The sequence below is a fragment of the Ictalurus punctatus genome, chromosome 6 (assembly GCF_001660625.3).
Source record: "Ictalurus punctatus breed USDA103 chromosome 6, Coco_2.0, whole genome shotgun sequence".
Classification (NCBI taxonomy): Eukaryota; Metazoa; Chordata; class Actinopteri; order Siluriformes; family Ictaluridae; genus Ictalurus; species Ictalurus punctatus.
The window spans coordinates 5,130,546-5,156,643 of NC_030421.2; the positions used below are offsets into that span (position 1 = coordinate 5,130,546).

The following is a 26,098-nucleotide window of genomic DNA, read 5'->3' on the forward strand; positions in this document are numbered from 1 at the left end:
AGACGTTTACGTTCACAAACAGCAACGTATATAACACACTACATGAAAGGGAATATCTGAAAAACCATAATAGGTGCACTTTAAGACACACTGAATCAGAGCAACATGACTGAAAATCCTGTTGTGTGGCTGGTGTGTCAAAAGGAACACGAGTGGTTGTATTATTTTTATTGAAAATGCAAAAGAATCAAAAATTGTACATTCATCGAGCCGGCAACATATTACATATTTTCCTGCAAAACAGAAATAAAAAAGAAAAACACGCACAAGGACATCACAGTGATGCTCTTATCAGTGAAGAAAAACCTGTTTGGATTGTAAGCATTGGACTCGTTAGATTTTAGATTTTATTCCTGTTCCACAGCATGCGTCTTAAAACCTTTAGGAGCCACAGATTAAATGCGTTACTCGCGTACCACCGAATTACCCCGTGGGCCGTGCGATATAACCGTACACGAACATTTTTGACATATATAAAATTTTCTGATTTTAAAAGTTAATTCTGTGCATTCTAGCTTTTCGGGGTTTTTTTATCACATAAAATGTACAGAGGAAGTGCACATGGACGTGGAGGACTGAACAAAGACAGATTTTTATAAATGATTTTATACACACACACACACACACACACACACACACACACACACGTATGCACACACACACACACACACACACACACACACACACACACACACACACCACACATCTTTGTGCCGGAGCAGATGGAATGCAGGACCGTCTATAACGAACTCATCTGCAAAACAAACAAAAATACACAATTATATTTAAAAAAAAATGTCACAACACTGATGATAACTCAGATAAAAAGTGTATTATGGAATCGTTTATCATGACATCGATATCATGACTTCATATCGCCCGGTCCTAATTTACACGTTGTGGTTGTTTGGTAACGCGCAGAAAGAAGAGAGAGGTTGGCGAGAAAATATTCGACTATTATAACTTGCTAGATATGCAAATGAGAATATTCCACAACATTAAATGTAACTATAAATGGACTTTAAAAAAGTATGACTTCTTGTACTTGTAATAACTAAAAATATTGTTGGGAAATATATGGGATGTGCTGCGATGACTCTGACGTCGCCCCACCCCAAAAGTTGATTATTTTCCAATTACAGCGTGTCCTGAAGTGTTTTATTACTCCCACACCGCAAGCAATTTGCCAATGGTGATACATTTATATTTATTAATAAATGGCACGTCACACTTTTAATCTGTTTCTTGTCAAATTTCACGTCACGGTAGTGAGTGAAGACACGATTTCCATGTCATTTCGATGTGTTTTATGTTCCGTTCCAGGAGACAGAGGCTAATAATCCAGGACGGATGAGTAAGAAAACTTACAACGCTTTCGATCTCATACGGGCTGATGTGCTGGCTGAGCATGTGCGACATTCCCGGGGATAACGGTGGCTCCGGAGACGAGCAAGGAGGAGGAGTGGTGCTGAACAAACACACACACAAACAATTAACACAAGAAGCAACGCACAAGATAACGAGCCAGTGTGCTTTATAGTGATCGTGCGTGTTCTGGGACAAAACTCAGACTTACTTCAGAGAGATGGGAATCAAAATAGTTGGGATGTACGGACAAACTGTAAGAGCAGACAGAAAGAGACAGGAAGTCAATGTTTGTGGTGTTTTTGTGTTGTTTTTTAACCAAAACGTTTGAAACAGCCAACGTTTAGAACTCGCCTCTGTTCGGCTGACTGTTGTAATGTTTCCCGAAAGCTTCGTCTTTAGGAATGTCGGGATAAAGGAACTTCAGCGGGTTCTCAGGGACGATCCCGTCCGCAATAACCTTATAATCTCGTATGATATCGGCGATGGGAAGTGCGCTGAGACGGTTTTTGGTATACGGCTCCACAGAGATGAACTTCGCCTCACCTGAGGACATATGCAGTCCGTTAGGACACACGACTATCACAATAACACTTCTGTTATCTGTTATCCCGTAAACACCTTTGATCTGACCGATTTACAACCACACATATGTTTAAATACACACAGTATTCTGTAGAGGTTTATATTTGACTGGTTGCGTGGGAATAAGAAATTCATTTTATATTCTTTCTGTCTATTATTTTAAATACCCCGACCTTCAGTCCCGTTAAAGTGGGAGATCTCATTCTCACCGTTGTCCTGCTCCACCCAGGTGAAGGTGATTCCTCCGAGGTGACTCTCGCTGAAGCGCAACAGGAACGTTCCGGACTCCCGGTCCTTCAGCAGAGCGCGCTCCATCTCCTTACTGACGAACCCCATGATGTATCTGTAGACGCCACAGCACAGCAGGGAGTGGTTATTTATCTATTTATTTATTCATTCATTCAGCAAATACACAGGTACATGTAAAGGCCCCTGCTTTGACGCAAGAGTCATGGCTCACTAGTGCCACCCGCTGGACAGGTTTAAGCAGAGCCGTGATGTAAATCTTTTATAGTCTGGGATTCTGACTGGTCAGAAGCTGCGACTCACAGGTTTATATTCATATCAATGCGCTCGTTTTAATTCGCTAGCGTTTCTATAGTGACAGCTCATTCAAAGGGACTTATACAGCAGACGCTCCACGCAAACACGCGTGCAAACCCTTCTGTCACGACGATGTCGGAAAACATAAACGTTACAGCTTTACCTCTGACTGTTACAAAGCGCTGGCACTGGAGACTCCTTCGGTAAACGTTAAATAAACGTCTCCTTACTTACTCAGAGCCGGGAGATATATCGATATACGATCGATATCATGATAAACGATTTCTCGATACACTTTTCTGAGATATCGCTGGTAGGCTGATGTGTTTTTTACATTTTTAATAATTACACATGAAATGGTATCTTCTTGGTCTTTGTAGGCATTAAAGAAAAGTATTGTCAAACGCATTTTTTTGTTTATTTTACTACTGTTCACGGAATTCTAAATCGTGATACGTATCGTGTATCGTAGAAATGTCCTCAAGTTATCGCGATATGATATTTTTGTTGTTTCGCCCAGCCCAACTCCTCACACCTCCGTTTAATATGATAGCGTCGGGAAAAAAATGTGTCGAAAGGCAACGGGCAACGGCTTTATTAATTCTACCGGGTTCTATCATATAGATTTGTTTTACTGGTAACACACTCTTGTAGCCTGATGTCCCTTTAGTAAGATTTAAAACCGAGCCGAGCGCTCGCTAAATACTGAAAATGATACACACCCATCAATCCAAACAGGAAGTAAATGTTTCTTAATGAGCTCCAGGATGGAGTCGAGCCACAGCCAGAAACTGAACGACTTCCCTGGAATGTTTTCCTAAACGCAACAACAACACCAACAACAAGAACAACAAAATGTAAACGCAGATCCAGAAAAATAAAAGTACACTTAAAAGATACATTTAATAGCTCAGGTCTACAGGCTTTTAAAGGTTATTTCCAATTTAAATAAGACCGAGTTTACAGTAATGATAAGAAATCTTAAAAATGCTCTACAAAAACCATAAATAAGAAAAACTCGAACAATATTTATTCCACAGCAAGAAACAAAAACTAGATAAGCTCCAGTTGCTTTTAGTTTAGATAATGTACATTTCCTCAAATTGACGTGTCTCTGTGTTTTATTGCTAACTGTGCTAATGCTAGGTGTATTTATTTGTTTGTTTGTTTGTTTGTTTGTTCGTTCATTCGTTCGATTTTTATTCTTCCTTTCATTTTCTTTCTTTTTTTCCTCCCAAAATTTTTTATACTTATCAGATTCATCCCACTAGGCACTCTGAGGATTGACCCATTCCTCTGGGACGCGTGAACACAACGCAGGGCTAATATTTATCCTTATTTTAACTCACACTCTGCCTCGTGCATGGTCGTGTTTTATCCAACATGTTGTGTGGAAAACACTTCAGAATAGTCTAGAAAGTATTTTTGAGGACTTTTTAGGATGTCCTGCAGCTAGAAAAGCCAGTGGGAGTCAGACGTGAGGACGTACCTTGCAGAATTTGGACCAGGACACCTGACAGTCGTTATATGAGGCGTGTTGACCTTTAAACAGAACAGTGCATGATTATGAAATACAGTTTACCTTCAGGATATTTCGCATTCACTGACAAAACATTCCTCAACAACAATACCGAAGGGGGGAAACCTCTCGGCTTCATCTTGTGATATGCCCAGACATGCCCGACTCTCTTTCATTCTCAGCCAGTTCACACATACAGATGTGCAAAAATGTGCAAACAACCCGTGCCAAAAATGATGGAGTCACCATACTTAGACGCTTAGATGACACGTACCCGTTTTGTTTTGTTTTTTACTTCGTAGCAAATAAACCAATCACAGATATGACACCAAACAATTTTTGTTTAATAGCTGAACATTCTGACTTCGTGAAACATGCCTCAAACTCATTCAATTCTTTTAATTAATGGGATATTTTTTTAAAATATATTGTTTTGTGTCCTATCTGTGATTTGTTTATTTGCTACGAGGTAAAAAAAGCCGGGTGAGCGTCGTCTAAGTGTCTAAGTGTGGTGATTCCATCATTTTTGCCAGTTATGAATTAGATTACATAATGAAAACAGACTCTCTTCTCTCAGAGTCATTACTCACTGCATGACGTTCATTAATATCAGTAAAGTTCTGACTGATGAACGGAGTGTACGACTGACCCAGAAGTTTATCTCCCAGCATGCTCAGCTGCTCTTTATTAAGTCCACGACCAGCGAAACTGGAGAACTGCCAGCTGATGACCTCTGAGAGTTGGCTCCAGCTGGCTCTGGGTGGATTACTGAAGAACGCCAGGTTCTACAGTACATTCACATCATTGAGAGAAAGAGAGAGAGAGAGAAAGAGAGAAAACAAGCGATTTAGATTTGTTCGTCAATAAAATTTTAGGACGCTTAACCAGCGGTTCGACAGGTGGCCAGGGCATACTGTCTTCCCTGTCAATCTCAGCGACACTAGCCAATCGAGAGCGTCTGCAAGTCACGTATGCAGAAGAGAGCAGATAGCACTTTCCTCTAAGCGAGTTAGCACGAGCAGCCGTGGAAGTCCGCTTCTCGTGTCTCAGAGGAAGCACGTGTTTGAGCCTGCACCCTCCCCAGGTGACGTATGATCGGGGAGAGCTGGATGGTGGGTGGGAACTGGCAGTTGACCAAATTTCTATACTTCATTTAATCCGCATTAAAATAAATGACAGCATTATCTGAAAGTTAGCAACTCTGAAGTAGGGTTTAAGCTCCGCCCACTTCAAAATCACGGCACGCCATATATTCCTGAAAAGCTCGTTTCTCACTGTATGAGCTGCATTCATGGTATTCCTAATTCGAAGGATATTACAGAGGTAATAAATTCTCTCAATGTTGAACATGCGTGGACTTATTTTAGATTTTATACTGAATCGTATAACATTAAACATTGTGTGTTTTAATGCTTAAACGATAAAGAAATATCCCTTTTTTGTGAGCCTCATCACCCGTGGACTAGATTTTTGGTTTTATTACGTATTTAATTACATAAAGCCTCATTTGTATAAATGGAAAACGTGGCTTAGGATTAGTTGCGACGTGCATTGTTGTTAAACGTTATTGTATTCGCTCTTAGTGTCTCGCCTCAAATAACAAAAAGGCTTAATCAGGGAACGTTTAGGTTATAGGGAAGCAGTTAGGGATAGCAGATCCTCATTTGCCTGGCTGTTTCACGCAGCCCGGTTCTATGCAAATGTTCCATGTGATAAGATCAGTGCCCGGGTTCTCCTGGTGTTTCACTGCTGTGTGTTTTCACGTCTCACCTTCGGATCATCTGTCAGGAGGTTATACCACATGACCGAGCCCCAGCCTGCAGGCAGCTGGCTGACGTTGGAGATCACCACCAACGGCAGAGAGCAAGTCTAGATTTTTCAGAAACACACACACACACACACACACACACACAAATACAATTTACAGTCAAGTCACCCTTGTGGCCTATAAGTTGTTTAGTATCTTTATGTTTTGATATCGTTAAATAGCTTTGCAACACTTCTATAATGAAATGAATTTCGAAGACAAGATGACTATTCTGGTCCTACACAAGGCATCAAGCTTCTTATCTAGCAAAACAAAGATTTTGGGTGCTACAAATCACAGGTTTATATTAGTTCTAATACGTTTCTATAGTAACGGCTCATTCACAGTGATTGTACAGCACATAAACGGATTTTTTTTTAAAACGCACGTGATCGTATTAATTGTTTCGTAAGGTGATGTTCTCTTAAAGTAAAGAAAATGTGTATGGAAGGAGTCTCCAGTGCCACTGCTTTGTAACAGTCAGAGGTAAAGCTGTAACTTTCAGTTTTCCGGCATCCCTAAATACAACATCTTTATACTGCCGATATTAACTGCAACTTAAGGTCGAACTGGTTTTGCCACTGACCAGACGTGAGTCTAGAAGTTCACCAACCATCTGATCTGATCTGATATACGGTGAACATTGTTTTGTTACAAACAGCCACTGAAACACACCTCCAGGTCAATATCCAGCCCCTGCAAACACAGCATGGCCTCAAAGCTGAGCGAGTGGAGCTCCTCCGTCACTGTGAGCGGACCCTGGAACGGACAAACACACTTCCGTCAGCACTTCCTGTGTGCTTTATCACTGACGTATACTAACGCTTCTGCACTCTGCTCTTTCGCAGAGACGATGCAGAAGGACAAAGCCAAAGGGACGTTTGAAATCTTCCGTCAGAATTCTTCTCACCTCGTTTCCTTTGGTTCCGTTAGTAAATTTCTTCTCTTTCAGCTGCTGTTGAGAAGAGAGACATTAGCTCATAGCAGCTAAACATGGAACCCACACTTATTCACTGTCACGTCGGCTAGCACTAGCATTACAAGACCTATTGATGTTCAATTAAAAAAAGGGGGGGGGGGGGGGGGGGGGGGGGGGCAAGTGTAAAATGAACACAACTAACAATCATTAAAACATTGTGTTTATTTGTATTATACCACAATGCTCGTGAATTATGGATTCGTGGTCAGAAAGTGCTGATTAATTTCCTATAACAGCAGCTCGTCAAATCCCAGATTTATATTTATGCACTCGTTCTAACACGTTATCGTTTCTATAGTAACGGCTCACTAGCAGGGACTCATACGACATAAACGGATTGAAACGTTGCTGACGTGGTGACGTTTTCGGTGAGGAGACGTTTATTTAACGTTTATGGAAGGAGTCTCCAGTGCCAGTAGGTTTCTCGGTAAGAGACCGATGAAGGAACGACGGCTCATAGCTGCTGTAACGTAAGCGAGAACAGGAATTTGTTTCAAGGATGCGCCATGGCGTGTAACTATAAACAGATAAAAAGTACAGCATGTCATTGTTTACTAACTAAAAAAATGGCTGCGATTGTGATTTGTTGATTTAGGGCGAGTCGAGAGGAAATGGAGGGAGTGGTGAGGCTGTCTAGGCGGGAAAAGCTGTGTTGGGTCATGGGTAATGGGTTTACAGCAGCAGGCGGAAATGGACCTGTTTTAATGGACAGGACTACTTTTGGTATACTTTTGGTATTTAAAAAAAAAAAAAAACTAACCGTGACACAAATTGTTTCAAACTGATCCCGTCCACGTATTACTTTTACAACCCAATACGCTCACCTCGGTCAAAGGTGAACGCTTGTAAGGACAGATTTAGGGGTTAAATACCAGATGTCTGAACTCCACCGATAAACATCCGTTCGACGACTCTTCTACATCCATCACTTTCGTGTTGTTCGTGGGGATGAAGAACTGCCTGGTACTATAGAACAAAAAATACCAGCAATGTTACCAAAATGGACTGAACACAACACGATCCATCAAAGAGCTGAATGTACAGTAGGTCCATGTATTCAGTGTATTGGTGAATATTTCTAATAAGATTCTGTTCAGTTCATTCAGTCTGAATAACTGGTTTCCTCTAAACCACACGTCCTGTAGCCGTGTCAAAACAACATTCACATTGAGGCTTGGCCTAGAAACGACAGGAAGTCGCTGCTCTCGCTGGTTTTTCGGTGTGTACTCACACTTTGCCGGCTGGGAGGTCCCTGGGTACAGAGAAAACACAGAGAAGTCAACAGAAAAAGAGTTATATTTAGAAAGATTGCCTGTGTATCGCTTACATTGCTAAGGGTTAGAGAACAGATTGTGACTTAAACAACATATTTATAATGGGAGGTGTTAGAGAGTCATATAAATAATGAATCAACAGGAAGTAAAGTTTACTTGAGGACATCAAGCATTTTACATGAGATGAATATTACAGTGGATCATTATTATTATTATTATTTTATTTTTTTTTAAGTCTATACACCCCTTAAAAATGGCTGTTTTTTGTGAAGGAAAAGAAAGAAATTAAGATAACATAGCTCCATACGCGTGCACACCCCTAAACTAATAGTTTCTTGAAGCACCTTCTGGTTATATTTAGTTTTTAGATTTTTAGTTGGATTCAGGTCTGGACTGTTTGGATGTGCGCTTTCGGTCATCGTCGTGCTGAAACGTGATATCGGGTGGATGTGGTTCAGGTGCTAGAGCGGTCTGTTCACTAATCGTAGGGTTGGCGGGTCAATCGCCACACTGAACCCCAATGTGTTCCTGATGGCAAGTTAGCGCTCTCCATGGTAGCTGTATTGCCATATTGATGTGTGAAAATGAGAAACTGCTAAGCTTAAAAAGCGCTATATAAAGCGCAGACTATTCAAATTCTGTTTCCTTTTCAGCTCACCAGCAGACACCTGAAGCGTTTGCACTGAAATCGACTGGTATTCGTAGCCACGATTCCCGATTCCCTCCACCCTGATAAAAAACCCCAGTTCTGTCTGAAGAAACGCAGCGCTAAAGCACGACGCCAATGAACAATAAACTCACTTGTCGAACGTTGTCTTCACTTTAAGCTGATAATCCACTTCAGGTAGTTTAACCAACAATCTGAAAAACAATCAGAAACAGCTTTAAACAGTGTCGTGATTAAAATGTCTTTATATCCAGGCATCAAAATGGGAGAATACTTACAGGAAATACTGTATATAGATGTCAGAGATATGGGAAAATAAAATGTAACTCTATAGCATACCCCCGTATGGTAAAAGCTGCCACGGGAATGAATTAAACAATTCTGATGACGAATTAAATACGTGTGTTTTTCATCACAGAACGATTCAAAATTTTCACCAAGGCAACGGTAGAATGTTAACTGTTAATGAACTGTTAATATAAAGTGTAAGCTTATGGTGCAGTATATGATATGATTATTGCGAAACACTGGGAATTCCTGAAGAGAACATGGAAGATAACCAAGCCCACACACCTGACCAGGTGTTTATTCACACCTGACCTGCTGGACTTTACTGTCTTGTGAAATCGACTCTGTTTCATACTGCAGGTAAGGTGCGACTCATACATACCTGACTTTAGTGGTGAACTGCACCTGAGTTTTAATGATGAGCGGTTTCTGAGGGTGTGTAGGCATACACGGCTGCTTCTCCACAACAAACGAACTGCAAATCAAGCAAAGAATCCTTAACCTTAAAATGAACTTTAAAAATGAACTGAAATACTGCAGCGCTGTTGAATTCTGGGATTTTGATTGGTCAGAAGGTGTGGATTCATTTTCTGTAACAGCACACTCTTAGACATAAAAGCTCCAACCAGAGCCAAGAAGGGTTTTCCAGCCTGATGCCATAAGAGAACCCTTTTAAATTGAATAAAGAACCCTTTCCGTTCAAGTTTTTTATAGAACAGTCTCTTTACTGGTGCTTTAAAGAACCCACAAATGGTTCTTCATGGCAGTGTTACAAGGAACTGTTATCGTAAATTCTCTAAAAAAAAAAATTGAAGGAACCAAGTTAAGGTTCTTAAAAGTGATGCCAGGAGAACTTTTTCCAGTCCCACAGAGAACTTTATAGGGTTCACTTAAACCCGTTAAGGGACGATACCTTGAAGAACCTATAATGACCCATTAAGAACTACTTAACTCAAGAACCATAACCCTCAATTGCTCAGTTGTATAAATGAAATAAATGTAAGTCTCTCTGGATAAGGGCGTCTGCCAAAAACTGCCATAAATTCAAACTTAAAGCTATAGTTACATCTTGTTGCTAATTTTTTTTTTTTTTTTTACAAATATTAAAACCTGAACGATAACGTTCATAGACGTCTTTTGCGTATGATTATATCGAAAGACGTTATTCTTAACAACCGTAGAGCTGTGCTGTGCTTTATTTGGATGCTACACAATAACCACAGGGGCCCCGTGTTTCTGTTTTCACTTCTGTCTTTTGACTTTGAGCCTCACTATAAACTGCGAACGAGTCGAGCGTGTCGTCTGTAGCATGGGTGCTGTGCTTTACCTCTTGATGAGGTGATATATTAGATATTTGACTTGTTCTTCCATCTGAGGTCTCTGCAGAGGGATGGGGTCACTCTCGTACGTCACTTTCACGATCAGCTCGCCCAGCTTGTCCAGCTGCCGTTTGATCTGGAACAGACTCTGGGCCATCATGGTGAACCTACAGAGACGAAACAAACAACACGCAGGAAAGAGACTGGATAAAGGGCTTTGCCTGCCACTTCTCTCAATTCCTGCTTTTTTATTTATTTATTTTATTCGAATGTTATTTCAACTGCAATATGACAGCTGTTAGTTATACTGTAAAATGAACCTCCAGGGCTCCGCTTCGATCCTGAGCTCAGGTTAATCTCTGTGCTGGGCGCTGGTAGCTCGGTGGATAAGATATCCGACTACTGTTTGGAAGGTTGTGAGATTAAATCCCAGCACTGCCAAGCTCACACTGCTGGACCCTTGAGCAAGGATCTAAACCCTCAACTGCTCAGTTGTATAAATGAGATAAATCTCCCTGGATAAGGGCGTCTGCCAAATTACGTGCCCGTGTGGTTTTCCTCCATGTTCTCCGGTTTCCTCTCATCTCTCAAAAACATGCCGGTAGGTGGACTGGCTACGCAACATCACCCCTGGGTGTGAATCTGGCATCTCATCCATGATTTATTGCCCCTGATAGCCAGTGTTCCTCAGACAGACGCCTTAAATAAAACCAAGCCAACGGACATCTATGATACGCTGATGTCACTTCTACCAGATGGATTAAAGAGAGCGGAAAGATATTTGGTAATCTTGTAAAGTGCTTCAAAGGATTTGCTTTTTTTTGTGACTTTCTCCTCAGCGTGGGCTTGTGAATGTAAGGCAGAATCACCTGGGTGTGATTGATTAACGATGCTCTTTTAAAACGCTGCATGCCTTGCAGTGAAAGGAATCTCTGAGCAGAGAGAGAGAGAGAGAGAGCTGTTGTGTGTGAAAATGGCCATTTAGTTTTTTGGAAATGATGCCTCCTCCCTCCTCCTGAGTCCTCATTCTCCTCCCGAAAGCCATGCTGTTACAAGTCATTGTTATTTTAAAAGGTGCGGCCCAGGTTTGCTGGAATCAAATCGACTGTTCTTGTGAGCTTCAGACTAACCAGTATGGAATGTGCGCTGTGGGAACCAGCACACAGTGTCTCGCGTAACTCTACCCGGTATTTAATATTTGCTTAGCTGACCCAGGTGTATTGGAAGTTAATATCCGGCAAAATCTCACAGTAGTGTAGAAGAGAAATGTTCCGATTTTCAGAAAGGTCCATACGTACACCTCAAGAAACATAAATTGAGTAACCTAAACATCATAGTGCTAATTTCATTAGTGTTGAGTGGTGTGAGGCAGTACCAGTTCTGGAGCTGGTCGAGTCCGGCGAGGACCGGGCCTCCGATGCAGGCGATCTGCTGCCGACGTTTCCACGCCTGCAGCTCAGGCATCAGCTGAGAGACAATCAGGCTGTCTATCTCCTTCAACACGTCTCCCATTTTGGACAAAATCTCCTGTTGAGAGAAAATAAATTCTATTAATTACAGAATTGATTACAGAATTTGAATTTGATACTAATAACAAAATGACTAACCTACTCAGGATTAATCAGTCAGAGCCGGCACGGACAGTTTATTCTCATTTCTCTCTCTGTTTATGTTTAAATAGCAGCCAAGACAAGCGTGCATACAGTACATGGCATGCACTTATTCTAGCTAATTCGTTATAATGTTAGCGAGTTGATTTTAAAATAAAAATGAAGTGCATTAGCTAGGTGCATTAGTTAGCTTGGATGAAGTAGGTTTGCAGTGGAGGTTTTGTTTCGACTTCTGCACAGCTGGAAATCTGGTTTAGTTTTCGTTGCGTCAGAATCCCTCGTTGCCACTGACAATAGCAGCTGATCATCAACAACATGAACAACATTCTGGCGAAGAGCTGTTCTTCATACTCAACTTGCGTCATCTGTAGGCATTTGTTCCTGCCTAGGGTTAGGGTCAGGGTCGGGGTTAGGGTTGTTTCTGGCTACCAGCGAACTCCTCGTGCTGAGTTTTATGTTTAAGATGCTGTAGTTCCTCCTCTTGATATTCTTTGATGTTCATTAACATGTCAACGTACACTAGGATTACATCACATAATATCGCCTGGTATACGAGCACGGTAAGGTTCTTTCAAATGGCGTTTCCATTGGGACACATTTTGACACGGTACAGCTCTCAGCATGGTTCCTGAGCATGGCTGGATAAGAAGATACTGATTGGTTGCAACTTTACACCACTTTTATGACATCCTGTTATCACTTCCTGTTGTTAGTGCAGTTTTTCTTAGGGACTTCCTAAGTCACGATTTAACAGCACAAGAGATGGAGAAGAAAAAAACAACCCAACAAACTCTAACCGTTCATACAAATGGCGCTGACATTTGGGACGTTATCAGTGACCTCAAGTAAAATCTAAGGCAAGCAGGATGGCTTAGTCACCATCTCACCATGCCTGTGGCGTCTCCCCGGAGCTGTAGAGACTTGCTCTGCCGTGGGATTTGTTCAGCTCAGCAATCCGGAGTACATTTTGACTTGACATTTGACAGGAAATGCTTGGGCAGGCCTTACTCTAAGGTGGAGGTGTAAAAACCACAGAGATCATTTCATCTGAACTTGTGTGTTAAAACACCTCGGGTGGGGCAAATTCGACGGATGATATGAGGAATTAAATGGCTCAGAAGGTTAGATAAAGGCGATGGACGAAAGAAAAACTAAATCGGTATGTCACTAAAAACTCACCTTCCTTTTGAAGTCCAGACGGTTGAGTATTTCCTGAAGGGTCATGACTTCTTGCTTCATGTTCTGAGAGTTTCTCTCCACTGGGTCTGCAGCAGGGACGCAACCGAGTATGAAAAAATTATTCAGAACGTGGTCTAAACTGACATTCTTTAACGTGGACGACGCACATAGTGTTCCGCAATGTACAGCGTTTGCTCCTTCATCCTCAGTGCCTGCCTGGTCAGGGTAGAGGTGGTTTCAATATTTGTTTCTCTTTTGGGAAGTAGGATCAACTGAATTTGTTGGAAAATATCGCAAGCTGGTACAAATACAAACTCAAATATTAACTGCCACGCCCACTTCGGGTCTAAATCCGAATCCAAATACAGATACAGACAGGGGCTATGTTTACACGCACATCAAATCCAAATTTAAGGTCTATATTCGGGTTGCAGCCATATTCTGAAAACGATGTTTGGAATATTCCTGCATACATGCATGGCTGTTTAAATATGCCCGAGTTGCCGTTCCTAAATACCTAGCCTATAGCTAAGCATCTATAAGTACCCACAATTCCTTGCAGTTTGACCATGCACATAGATCTCATTTCAGTGGAATCAGAATATTGTCTCAATCCGACTCGGGCAATCGGATTGCGGCGTTTACAACATGCTAATTCGAATATCGCCAAATTCCGATTCATATCGGAATACTGATATGCATGTAAACGTAGTCAGTGATATTGCTTAACATATCCTACTCTGTAGTCACGAGTAGAAAAGCAAGCAACTCTTATTCGTTCACACAACCTCCTGATTATTTTCAATCGAGTTTATTTTCAATCTGTTGATTTGTGGGTTCTCCCCCACTATTTGGTGTTTGGTGTAAAGCTGCTTGGCGATGATATCTATTGTTAAAAGCGCTATACAGGCAAAACTAAACAAACCAAATGGTGAATCGAGAAGGCAAAAGATCAATAAAACTAAAACAACTAAAACACACGCACACAAAAGAAAAGAAAAAAAAATGGTTACCAAAAATCTGCCGAGTCAAATCCAACCTGTTGAGAGCTACTCACTTCCCTATCTGTGTGCTGAACCGAGAAATGACTTCGCATCCATCCAAGTGTGCAAAGCACAATCTGTACCGGATTTGCCCAGTGACTTATGTAAATATAAATGTGATCAGGCTCTAGTTTCGACCCTACACATACACAAACATTCATTGGCTCGTTAAAATAGCCTACAGACAAGCTCCTACATGAAACCTGGTCCAGTGGAGCTGTAGATAATCACGTATGATCACTCACCTCGAAGTTGGAGGGTTTTGTAGCGAAAGTCGAAATCGTCCTGCATGTCCTCCAGATACTTTACAGCCTGGTCCAGAAGCTGAGTACATGTAATGGAAATGTTAAACATTTTCTACAGCTCTCAACATTCCGCTTCGTATACAGTATATACATCATGAGCAGTCATAGTACCACGTTGTCATGGAATGGCATACAGAAACATCTCAAACCTTTTTCTTTTCTTTTTTTTAAAGCATGATCACTCATGTTTCTAACAGTATTTTTCATTTATGTGGAGTCTTTCTTTCTTTTTTTTAGACTGATGTTGCATTGGCCTCACCTGCACACTGCTACGGATCACGGCCACTTTGTTGTCCAGGTTCTTCTGCTTCTCCAAAGCTGCCGAGTTTTGCATCGACTTCTCCAGTGGACCCTGACAACAGCATGATGGGCAGGGGATGTTATGTGCTAAGATGGCAAGCTGACACAAAGTAAGAGTGAACTTATATTTATATATATATATATATATATATATATACATAGGATCCTAACTAGGCTTGTGCGATATAACAATGCTATAATCCCTAAGCACTACACTATTACACTACAGCCATATCCAGTGACGTCTAGGAGCGCTGCAAGTTAACATCACTTAGCTGAGAAATCCAGGAAGCCCCGCCCCCTTTTTCCCAATCTTGTTGACGTGTTTGCTTTCTGTGACTGTACATGGAGAAGGTCTTAAATTCATTCATGTGTGCATAATACATATAGTGAAACAGATTCAAATAGGCCTACAGCAAAGCGTCTGAAATGCACTGTTATGTAGTATTTTGGATCTGTTCATTGCAAAATCACTAAAAATCCATCATCCAGAGCGTCCTTTATTATTATTATTATTATTATTATTATTATTATTATTATTATTATTATTATTACGTCCTCCTTAAACCTGAAATGGTGAAAATGCACGTTTCCAGTCGGTTCTGGGGTTTTATCACAAGCAGGGAAAAATCAATACCGCACAAGCACGAATCCTAACTAACAGTTTCCATGACTCGTACCTGCTCCTGCATGCTGGCGGCTGATATGATGCGTCTCTCCTCTCGCAGACAGTTGGAGATCACGGCTGACAGGTGCTGAGGGTGGGCTTTGTATTTCAGCTGTGAGACGAATAGAGAACGGTTACGGCACTGATTAAAAATTAGCTTTAAAAAAAAAAAAAGCAAAAAACATTCGATCAGTGTTCCTGGATGAGTTCCAGATGTTTTTCCATTTAGCAGATGCAAATTTTGACCCAAATACAGGGAAAGTCCCGTGGACCAGCTTTGAGTAAAGACGTCTACTGTATAGCTGTGAGCTTGGATCGGCCAAGTCCTCTACTGAATTTAGTTTGGGAATTATATATGAATTATATATATATATATATATATATATATATATATATATATATATATATATATATATATATATATATATATATATATATATTCACTTTTGAACAGGATGATCAGTGTAAATTGTTATTAGTTTGTCTCCTAGGAATATCTTATGTAGCTTCCGAAGAGCAGTACTACATAAATTCACACCGATCATCCTGTTAAAAAGTTTACACCCCCCTGGCTCTTAATGTATCATATTGCCTTCTTGAGCATCAGTGAATGTTTGCACCTTTTGTAATAGTGTATGAGTGTAACTGCTCAGGACAAACGAGAGACTCATGAACAACTACCACGACCCATAAGAACAGTCGTGGATCATCCAGGTAACGACGCACAGCATTAAGAATCGTGCGTGTGTAAACTTTTAAACTGGTTCATTTGTGTAAATTCAGTTATTATTGTCTAGTCTTCTGGACTAGATGTTAACGTCTGTTATGTGAAAGAGTTTACTTCAGGACAGAACTAAATTTTAAAAAAAAACAACAACATGGGATTTTTCTGATCCGTCTTATTATTTTTAAAATTTTTTTACAATTTTTCAGATTCTGCAACGTGTATGTAATACGATACAAGTAATCTCTTGTCAAACCTCCAGTGGAGATAACAATTGGATGATATTTTCCTATATGTGGCGGAAACAAGTTTCCATAGAGTCGTTGATTCGTGGCGAAACAAACAAACCCACACCCTGTCTTTCACACGACAGAGCTGTAAAATATCGTGATTGAGAATCTGTACAATTTCCTGGAATTGTATTTAATAAGGAATGCAGTATGACGTTATCCGTTAATGAAAGCAAAACCAAACTGCTAGAGATTCATAATAGGTAAAGCTGTGAATTCATTAACAGACACTTCAGGGGGGGGGGGGGGGGGGGGGATAGCTTGGGAGAAAATAAACAGACAAGACAGTCTGGGGGGGAAAAAATGACCAGACTTCTTTTCTTTTTCCAAAATGCGCACGGAAAGTTGTGACACAAACAAAAGGAGTATGAAAAGAGAGCAAGAAAAAATAAAAGTGTGATCGCCCACACGCTTTCCTGTCTGGCGTTTTTTTTTTTTTTTTTTTCTTTAAGGCTGGCATGGCAGTACAACATCCAACGACGAATATTCAAATGATCCTGAGCAAAACCCCTGACATTTGACTCTTGGTAGGTTGTTTTGAGAAATCCCCAAATCCACCCACATGCAGAAAAAAAGCACCTCTGATTCATGTCTCACCCTCCAGCATTTCTGATAAACAACACGTCTGTTGAGATATCGAATTACTGGGATTTTCAGGAACCATATTCAAGACCTCAGTGAACCCTTGAATTATCAAAAACGCTTAGAAACTGGCAGATGTTCGTAAAGTAAAGGAACGTACAGTACAGTACAGTACATAAAGTCTTTTACATGACAAACATCCTCCATGACATGATACTCATGTTCATGTTTTGCATGAAAGAAAGAAAGAAAGAAAGAAAGAAAGAAAGAAAGAAAGAAAGAAAGAAAGAAAGAAAAAAAAAAAGCCAGGGTTAGATGATAGCAGGAAACCACAAAGTTTATATTCTGCTGAAGTGCATTTCTACTGCAATTACAAGGAAGATCTGAAACGTTGGTGTCAAAAGTACTGGCACTTCAGAATTAATATCCGGTGATGCCTCTGCCCTGCAGACAATAACATCACCGAGTACTCTTACTGTAAAACAAGGTCTCGTCTTCACGTTCTGAACCTCGTGAACAGTCGTCTTTCATTCGAACGGGTTTCTAACAGAGTTCAAATCCGTCACTATAATTGATAGATGTTGCGCAAGCGTATATGTTTTGATTTGCATGTATAGCTTGTTGAAATATCCGTCCAAGTATTAACTTACAGCTGGCAGAGGCAACACGTTTCAATTCAATTCGATTTCATTTGTATTGAACTGAACTGCATCGAAATTGTATAAATTATCGATGTAAATTTGATATGAATTATTTTGGCGCTCAATTTTCACATGATCTGCAAAACTACCCCAAAGCATCGCTAAACCATTCAAAGAATTGTCACTTGGTCTAGGGGCTTTCCCTTGTATTCGGCCCCGATTTTTTCCGCCTTCACCAAACATGCCAGTGGTGCGCACGGCCAAGCTCAATTCTGTACGCTCATGCGTTCTATGAAACTTGTGTTTAAGGCCATTATTTAACCGATCAATTTAGTTTTATTCATTTCATATGTAGCTTGTGAAGGTTTTTGGTTCAATATTTTCTTCAAATTCTTTCAAATTCCACAGGAGTATAAATTAAAATTATTATACTTTTTTTGGTATTATTTTGGAGTATTTTTAGAAGGGGGACCCTCTAGAACCTAGAGTTTCAAATTCCATCCATCCATCCATCCATCTTCTATACTGCTTATCCTTTTCAGGGTCACGGGGAACCTGGAGCCAATCCCCAGGGAGCATCGGGCACAAGGCGGGGTACACCCTGGACAGGGTGCCAATCCATCGCAGGGCACACTCACACACACACTCACACACCCGTTCATACACTACGGACACTTTGGACATGCCAATCAGCCTACCATGCATGTCTTTGGACTTGGGGGAGGAAACCGGAGTACCCGGAGGAAACCCCCGCAGCACGGAGTTTCAAATTTAGCTCCATTAATACTTGATAATGGGTTCTTTGAGGGTTCTTTAAGAGTTCATTAGCTAACTAAAGGGTTCTACTTCTGATAGAGAACCTTTACTGTTGTATGGTTTTTACACAGAATCTGTGTCAGTGTTTTGTTTTTGTTTTTCAGACACTTTGGTGTCTCTATACAACAGCAGTACAAACCTCAGAGGGCCGGCTGTTTGCATGTACGCTGCCATCTCACTTCCCCCTAATGTGTGTCATACCACCAAGCATAACATATACAAATAGAATACAATCACCCCTTCCCCCAAAGTGTGTAGGAAGTGGTGTGAAGGTCTAAACCTAACTGCGACACACTTAGTGTGCGTACGCATGTTCCACAGAACAGTGTGTATTAACAGGTCTCTTTAAATACAAGTCACGATCAGTCAAGTGAAGTACAACAACATTGGAATGATTTGTTTACACCTTGAAACCTGCCTCCCCGTATATTGTCATTTAGACAAAGCCTTGCCCCATTGAAACTTCAGTAGGGCTCGGCGATATGACGATATTAATATTGATATTGCGATATTTTTACCATTTTTAAATAATTACAAACTGTCTAGAAGCAGCTGATGTGATGTTAAATTTTGGACAGATTTTCCCCCAGTTTTTGAGTGTTTTCATTTTAAATATAAATAAATTTTTTAAATATATATATATATTTTTTAAAAACCCACTTTCTTATAAATTTGCTTAATAATAATAAACGAATGTATTGTTGTTTACAACAGCTTTTTTTCCCCTGTACATCGTGTTGCATATTGTGCATCGTAGAAATATCTTGATCTTTGATATATATAATGATTATTTTTGTCATATTGCCCATATCGTTTAGTTAGAATTAGCAATACCGGGCGTGGTCATGACATCACTTTCAAGCTTTATTCGTTATTTGGATGTAGATGAGAGACATTAGCTGCGATGCGTTCGGGAACATAACATCACTTCACACTGTATTAGTTGTGTAAAGACGTTCCATTAAAACAGGAAAAACGTCACTAATTCTACATCCTTCCTTGCCAGTAATAAAGTGCCCCCAGCTTGGAAAAGCACTACCGGTACCAGTTTATTCTCATTTGATCATTTCTTGTCAGTAAGTTGTTTTTGGGAAAAGTGCTTTTAGCTCAGAGTATGTGGCTGCTCTGGGTGCTTTCCAGAGTCCACCATGTTTCCGAAAAGACTGCGATGGTGGTGGAGTGAAGGGGCGTTAGGGGGCGTGTCTTTAAAAAGACTGACAGGAGGAGGCCATGTAAACACAGACAAGCACTCTGCACCGGACTCCACCGGGTTTTCTCAGCCACTTGTACTCATGCAAGTGCATCTTCTTCACAGTACTTTCCAAGATACCATTTTTTTTCCCAGTAAGAAATAAATCGACTATCGCATCTTTAAATAACATTATTTCCCACGTTGGATAAATAATGAGCATGTGAAACATCAAAGGTTTATTAGATTCATGATGTAAAAATAATGTCACCAATATGAACTAGTGTCTTAATTAATACAATATGTCCTTGATGAAGTTTCTAGATGAGGCTGAATGGAGTTCCAACATTTCCACCCACTCACCCACTGTTATTTTGACCTTTGAGTCCTCAATAATATCTGATTAATTTCCATCACAGAAATAGGAACACAGGATATTAGTATATAACTACACTAACGGGCAAAAGTTTAGACACCCTCGTTCTCTATTTTTATTTTTTCTCTACATTTTACAATAATAATAAAGTCATCAAAACTCTGGAGTAACACAAATGGAATTGTGGAAATTATGTTGTGATAAAAATAAAATCCCAAATAAATCAAAATAATTTAGTATTTTATCATCTTCAAAGTAGACACGCTTTTTGCAGAGAATTTCCAGAAATGTATTCTTGGCGTTTTCTTGAGCACTTTCTTAAGGAATTTCCCCGAGATGATTTTTAAACAGTATTAAAGGAGTTCGCACCGACGCCGGACTCTTATTGGCCGCTTTTATTGGAATATTTCTCTCCGAGTCGTTCCGTTTAAAGAAACAAATTGTAAATGAAATGTGAGTTTTCTAATGAAAGAAACGAGATGATATTTTTGTCCACGACACCGATTTCACACGTTTAATCGCACGCCTTCAGATCAAAAGTTTTTTAAGATCGTGAGAAACATTTCAGTCGAGTGTCCACAAACTTTTGACCGGTAGTGTATATATGCCTATAAATCTATTCTTTGGGAAAAAATACATTTTTTTAAGTCCATAAAGAGTTTTTTTGTGCTTTTTGTTTTGTTTTTTTGCGGAAAACTACTCGAATCTGCGAGATTTGGAATCGCACGAAATAGTTCTGCACGCTCTTTCACAGTGATGTTTGTCGGTAAACGAGACCTCTTCAGCTGTACTCGTGTTTTCGACGCACGTGAATCGAAGAGCGCGTCGTGACGATGTCGCAGGACGCGTCTCAGTCCGAATCTGCGGAAAATCTGCGGTCAATTTTTAAAAAATTTTTATTGCAAGCTCCTCCGAATATCGCTGCGTTTCCTCGAATTTTGCGTTCGTTTCCGCGATCGTAAAATCGCAAAATCCTGGAGGACAGATCTTGTTGAGTAAAGAGTCAGCTTAACACACTTGATCAACGTTGTGTGATTTTATCACAGCCTGATCAAGGTGTTAGAATGCTACACGTCGTAGCGAAACTGAAATGCGCCTAATCGCTTCGGTCTGTAATCAGATACTGGCTGTCAAAATATCCGCCCCGTTTCTGCACCACAGACGGAAATAAATCTTTAAATCCTTTTTTTTTTTTATTATTCGCTTCAATGACTGATAAATCCGTATCTGATATATTATATTTATATTCGTGTTTTCCTGGTTGTTTTGTTGTTGCTTGGAGTTGCAGTTGAATCAGACATTTACGTTCCAACAGCAGAAATATCTGATTGACTTGACCAAAACAGTGTATAGGCAGATAGTGTGTAAGTGGACACATGGTTCAACTGTAAATGTGTGTAAATAAGTTCTAGAGAAATTTCAGACAAAATAAAAGACATTTGTTTGCACAATTGATGAGGAACTTTTTGACAGAAGCATCCTGTTTCTATAGAAAGATATATAAGGTATGCTACACTTAACCTTTTAGTCTGTATATATGTGTGTGTGTGTATATTTTATATTATATATATATATATATATATATATATATATATATATATATATATATATATATATATATATATATATATACAGCTGATTTAACAACTTTTAGTAACATGTTGTCATTTATGCTCATTTGTAAAATCTTATATCTCTCCCATAACCTAAAATGAACATCGGAACATTAAGATGTATTCATTACATTTTCTTTTACGTCACTGCTGTGGTATTAACGCTGAAGTGTGTGCTTTGTCAGTGCTAACTAATGCTAGCGTTAGTAAAGGTGGCTGAATAAACACAGCTTGACGCAAGAGAGTACAAGAGATAAAACACGACCACGTTTACTCTCACTGTCACGACACTAGTTTCGAGTAATAATGATAAAAGTCAGAATTTCTGATATTTTGCTGGCAGAAGTGTGAAACTCAAACCTCAAAGTGGTGATAAGTGCTTCTGGTGTGTCCTATCTCAACGTTGGTCTTATTTCCTCAAGTCAAGTTTCAAGTCATCGACCTGATCATGCGCTACTTTCGGGAAATAAAGTGGTTTGATGCCATTCACGTGAAAGTAGGCATGAAACCACCATTGTTAACGCTTTACCCTGCTAGCATGTTACAGCATTCGGACTATATTAGCATGGGTTTATTTTGCCGTACCTGACAACTCGGGTAGCATTTTGACCATGTTAATCATGGGCCATAAACTAAGCTAGGTGTTTTTAAAAGAGTGCTAACTAACTCCATGCTTACTCAGTCGTATTATGTCTGGTAACCAAAAAGTGCTAGCTAGGATTTAAGTGTTGCGCTGAGCGTGTATCGTCCTAATACTAGAAGTCCGTGAAATCTTTTGTTTTGCACACATCAAAGCAGACCAGAGGTATTACTTACTTCGAGGAGTGATTTGTTTAATGGATAAAAAAACGTTTTTTTTTTTGACGAATGAATTAACTTAACGTGAGCTATAAGCGTAGCAGGTAGCTACTTTACATGACCGCCTGTTGAATTTCCTTCTATAGTCAGCATTTTCTATCCCTGATTTTTTCATTTGTCTTTTAAAGGGGTGATCTAGAAGCTACGGAGGAAAAAAAACACCATCTTGGATGCTGCTTTTCGACTCGCAGACTTCGGAATTTACGTTTAATAATCTGAAAATCAGCTTAAGCGGCTGCGTAACCTGACTCTGAACTCAAGGAACTTTCCGTGTATAGAAATTGATGGAACGTTTGGGACTCAAGGCGTCAACTCTGAATACGATCCCATGCTGTTGTTGTTGTTTTAAACGTTTATGGAGTTTTTAATCCTTTCTCGAGAAAACTAGATCCAGTGCTGCCACCAATATTATCCCAGGAAGAAAACTGCTGCTCAAACGCCAGACTCGTTTTGAACGAGAGCTCCGGTATTTTGAAGTGTAATAACAGTTTTGTGTGTCTGACAGCTCAGGTGATCCATGCAGGTTTCTCGTACCTGTATCTGCTGGAATATTCTCTTCAGGTTGTGTCGGTGCAGGAAGTTCGGCTCCTGAGTGCAGTGACTCTCTAGCTGGGTCAGGAAGTTGTTGAAGAGCACCATGGCCATGGCCTCATGATTCATCGCTGTTTCCCTAAAAACAGAAACGCATCGAAACATATTTACGTACATATATACTGTGTATGTGTATATATATATATATATATATATATATATATATATATATATATATATATATATATATATATATACACACATACTTCAAAATGCTAATACTGGTAACTGATGTCACTCTGTATGAGTATAAATTAATGATTGTATGTCCATGTAAGTGCTGCAAGCTCCGCCTCTCTCTTTTACTTGTGTGTTTATTTATTTGTTTATTTCTAATGTTGCCATGGAGTTGTTGTTTTTTTTTTTGTTGTTTTTTTTTGCAATCATCTAATGCCTTAAAACATCCAAAAGGCAGGCGTCTTTCATTAATCTCTTACCAATTAATCACGACTAATTAACATTTGCCAGCTAGCTTAGCTACTATAGCTAGCGTCGATTGCGTCGGAAACATTAGCTTAGATATTTAAGCATTGCCTAGACTTAAACTTCTATTGTATTTAAAACATTATCAGTGCAGCTGGTGTGCCACAGCTGTTTCCACACTTCGAAGCCAGGCCGCTTGATTTGGACCGATCGGTTGATTTTGAGTTCGTGTTGGCGAGGATTTAAATCATTTCTACGATTTAAAAAAATAAATAAATAAACGTATTTATTTACATTTTTGTTTTTAAATTGCAGTCACTTTATTCGTTTCGTCCATCTAAAGCTCTTGTTCTATTTCCTCTGCAAGCCATAACATCCTTTCCACGCCACTGTGAACTAGTTGAACTTATCGTGCCTCACGTGCGTTTACAGTGCTGTTGAATCCTGGCTTCTGATTGGTCAGACGGTGCTGTAATTCGGAGTGTGTGGTGGAGGAGGAATAAAACAGTTCAGGGCCTGCTGTTATAGGAAAGTGATCATCCACAGGGTGGTAACTGGAACCCTGCTTCATCACACCACCCCATCATTGATCATTGATTATTTTCCCGTAACAGCATGACACAGAATGTTAAAATAGAACAGCCAGTCATATAAGACTATGAGAGATATAAGATTATTCATGTTTCAATGATTGATGCACGATTTGTTGATGAGCATAGATGCCATTTTCTGTTGTCAAATGATGTATTTTGTTTGAAGTGTCACATCCAGACGGTTTATTATTCCTTATAGCTAATATGTACTGACTTTGATTAACTTGGGTTTGTGGGTTTATAAGTAACAGTGGTATTTGTTGAATAAATATGGGATCAGGTTTGCTCTTTTGTTAGCTCTCTAGCTGATAGTCTTTCATGCTACATGTCATGCTGCTATCATCTTTGTATATCTGTACACAGATAGTAAGGTACCAGTACCTGTATCTAATTGTAATGAAAAATGGTACCAGTAAGGTAACAATACCAGTATCTGATTGTAAAGTACCAGTACTTCTGGTTTGTTTTGTTTTAAGGTTTGTTTGTTTTTTTCACATTTTCTGATCATACTGCTACCTTCATTTTACTGGCATTGTCAAATTTATATTTCTTTATTTTCATTTTTCTTTTTTACGCTTCTTACAAATCCCAAAGAACGATCAATAAAAGTTCTATCTTGGATTATCTCAGATTATCTTATCCAGACCTCTTCTTTTCCATTCGCATACAGACTAAAACGTGTGCACTTAGGGTTGCGTATATTTATTTCTTTATTTTGTAATGCTCAATTTGGATTTACTCGAACGATTAATCTGGAGATTTTACATACACTTAAGATCCAATATACACTCTTAAAAATATAAATATAGGTTATTTAATGGTTCTTTACATCACTGTGGGGTCTGTAAATAATTTTCTTCTTGTCGAGAACCATTTTTCATTGTATAGGGTTCTTGACTTAAGCTGTATGGTTCTTTGAGGATTAAAGAAGTTCTTCATGGTTCGTTATAAACCTATTCAGAGCACTGGATTGGTTTTTGAGTGCGTCATCCGTTAACATGTTAAAGTGAACCCGAGCTTTGGTTCTTTGTGGGACCGGAAAAAGGTTCTCCTGGGATCTCTCTTCAGAAGCTTACTTTGCTTCCTTAAAGCACTAACTTTAGGGGTTTATTTTATTTATTTACTTTTTTTAAAGAGAACTTATGATTACATGGTTCATTGTGGCACTGCTGTGAATAATCATTTCTGGGTTCTTTAAAGCACCGGTACATAAATGCTTCTCTAAAGAGCTTGAGAGTAAAACTTAAAAGGGGTCTCATGTGGCATCAGGATTTAAAAAAAAACTTTTGGTTCTAATTGGAACCATTTTTAAGAGCTCAAGCTAAGACTCGGCATGAATCTGATCATCAAATCTGATTGAGTCCCGAAATCATCAGAAAGACAAAGCTCTAAAGAGAACTATACATACATCTATAGATAGACATAATAGAGGGATATTTGGAAATCATTTTATTTAGGATCCTACCAGTCCTGACTTTCGATCCAGCTCGCCAGCACCTGTCTCAGCTCCATGGGAAATTTATCATCATAAAAATAATCCACCTGCTCCAAGAACTTCATGTCCAGCTGCTGGATTTGTTTCCATTGACTCATCCTGCTGCTGAGGATGAAGGTGAAGAAGAAAACAAACAAACAAACAAACAAAAAAGAAAGAAAGTGCAAAAAAAAAAAAAAGACTACGAGTTTGTCCTAATACCTGGAGTTAATCAGCTCCAAAAGTGCAAAGTCTCCAAGTTTACCTGTCTGAAATTCAATTCAGATTAATCCACAGTTATATCCGGGTTTAATTCCACAGCTGGAGTACTATGCACATCTGCTCAGAACTCAGTACAGAATAAAAACCCAGATTTCACTTTCTGTCACCAAACTCTCTGTCTCTGTCTCTCTCTCTCTCTCTCACTCTCTCTCTCTCTCTCTCTCTCTCTCAATGTACACCTCTTTCACTTCTGCAC

The 26,098-nt window shown here is 39.6% G+C and overlaps 1 protein-coding gene across 4 annotated transcripts; it reads right to left on the reverse strand.

Annotated features, from left to right (window-relative positions):
• Window positions 1–153: 153 nt before the first annotated feature.
• On the reverse strand, window positions 154–26,057 carry stat4 (signal transducer and activator of transcription 4). 4 transcript variants are annotated; one of them, XM_017470496.3, is made up of 24 exons: window positions 25,886–26,057; window positions 25,612–25,743; window positions 23,074–23,209; window positions 15,464–15,562; window positions 14,743–14,883; window positions 14,424–14,502; window positions 13,136–13,221; window positions 11,722–11,873; window positions 10,355–10,513; window positions 9,410–9,502; window positions 8,874–8,933; window positions 8,030–8,050; window positions 7,671–7,764; window positions 6,730–6,774; window positions 6,495–6,578; window positions 5,783–5,881; window positions 4,662–4,797; window positions 3,983–4,035; window positions 3,216–3,310; window positions 2,160–2,293; window positions 1,720–1,911; window positions 1,577–1,619; window positions 1,369–1,468; window positions 154–754 (listed from the first exon to the last, which is right to left on the reverse strand). In XM_017470496.3, the coding sequence occupies exons 2-24, from the start codon at window positions 25,737–25,739 to the stop codon at window positions 740–742; spliced, it is 2,244 nt and encodes a 747-aa protein (XP_017325985.1). In that variant the 5' UTR covers window positions 25,740–25,743; window positions 25,886–26,057; the 3' UTR covers window positions 154–739. The 4 variants fall into 4 exon arrangements, with proteins under 4 accessions (XP_017325985.1, XP_047012246.1, XP_047012245.1 ...); XM_047156290.2 differs by having other exon boundaries at window positions 6,730–6,771; window positions 14,743–14,835; window positions 25,612–26,057; XM_047156289.2 differs by having other exon boundaries at window positions 6,730–6,771; window positions 25,612–26,057.
• Window positions 26,058–26,098: the final 41 nt, after the last annotated feature.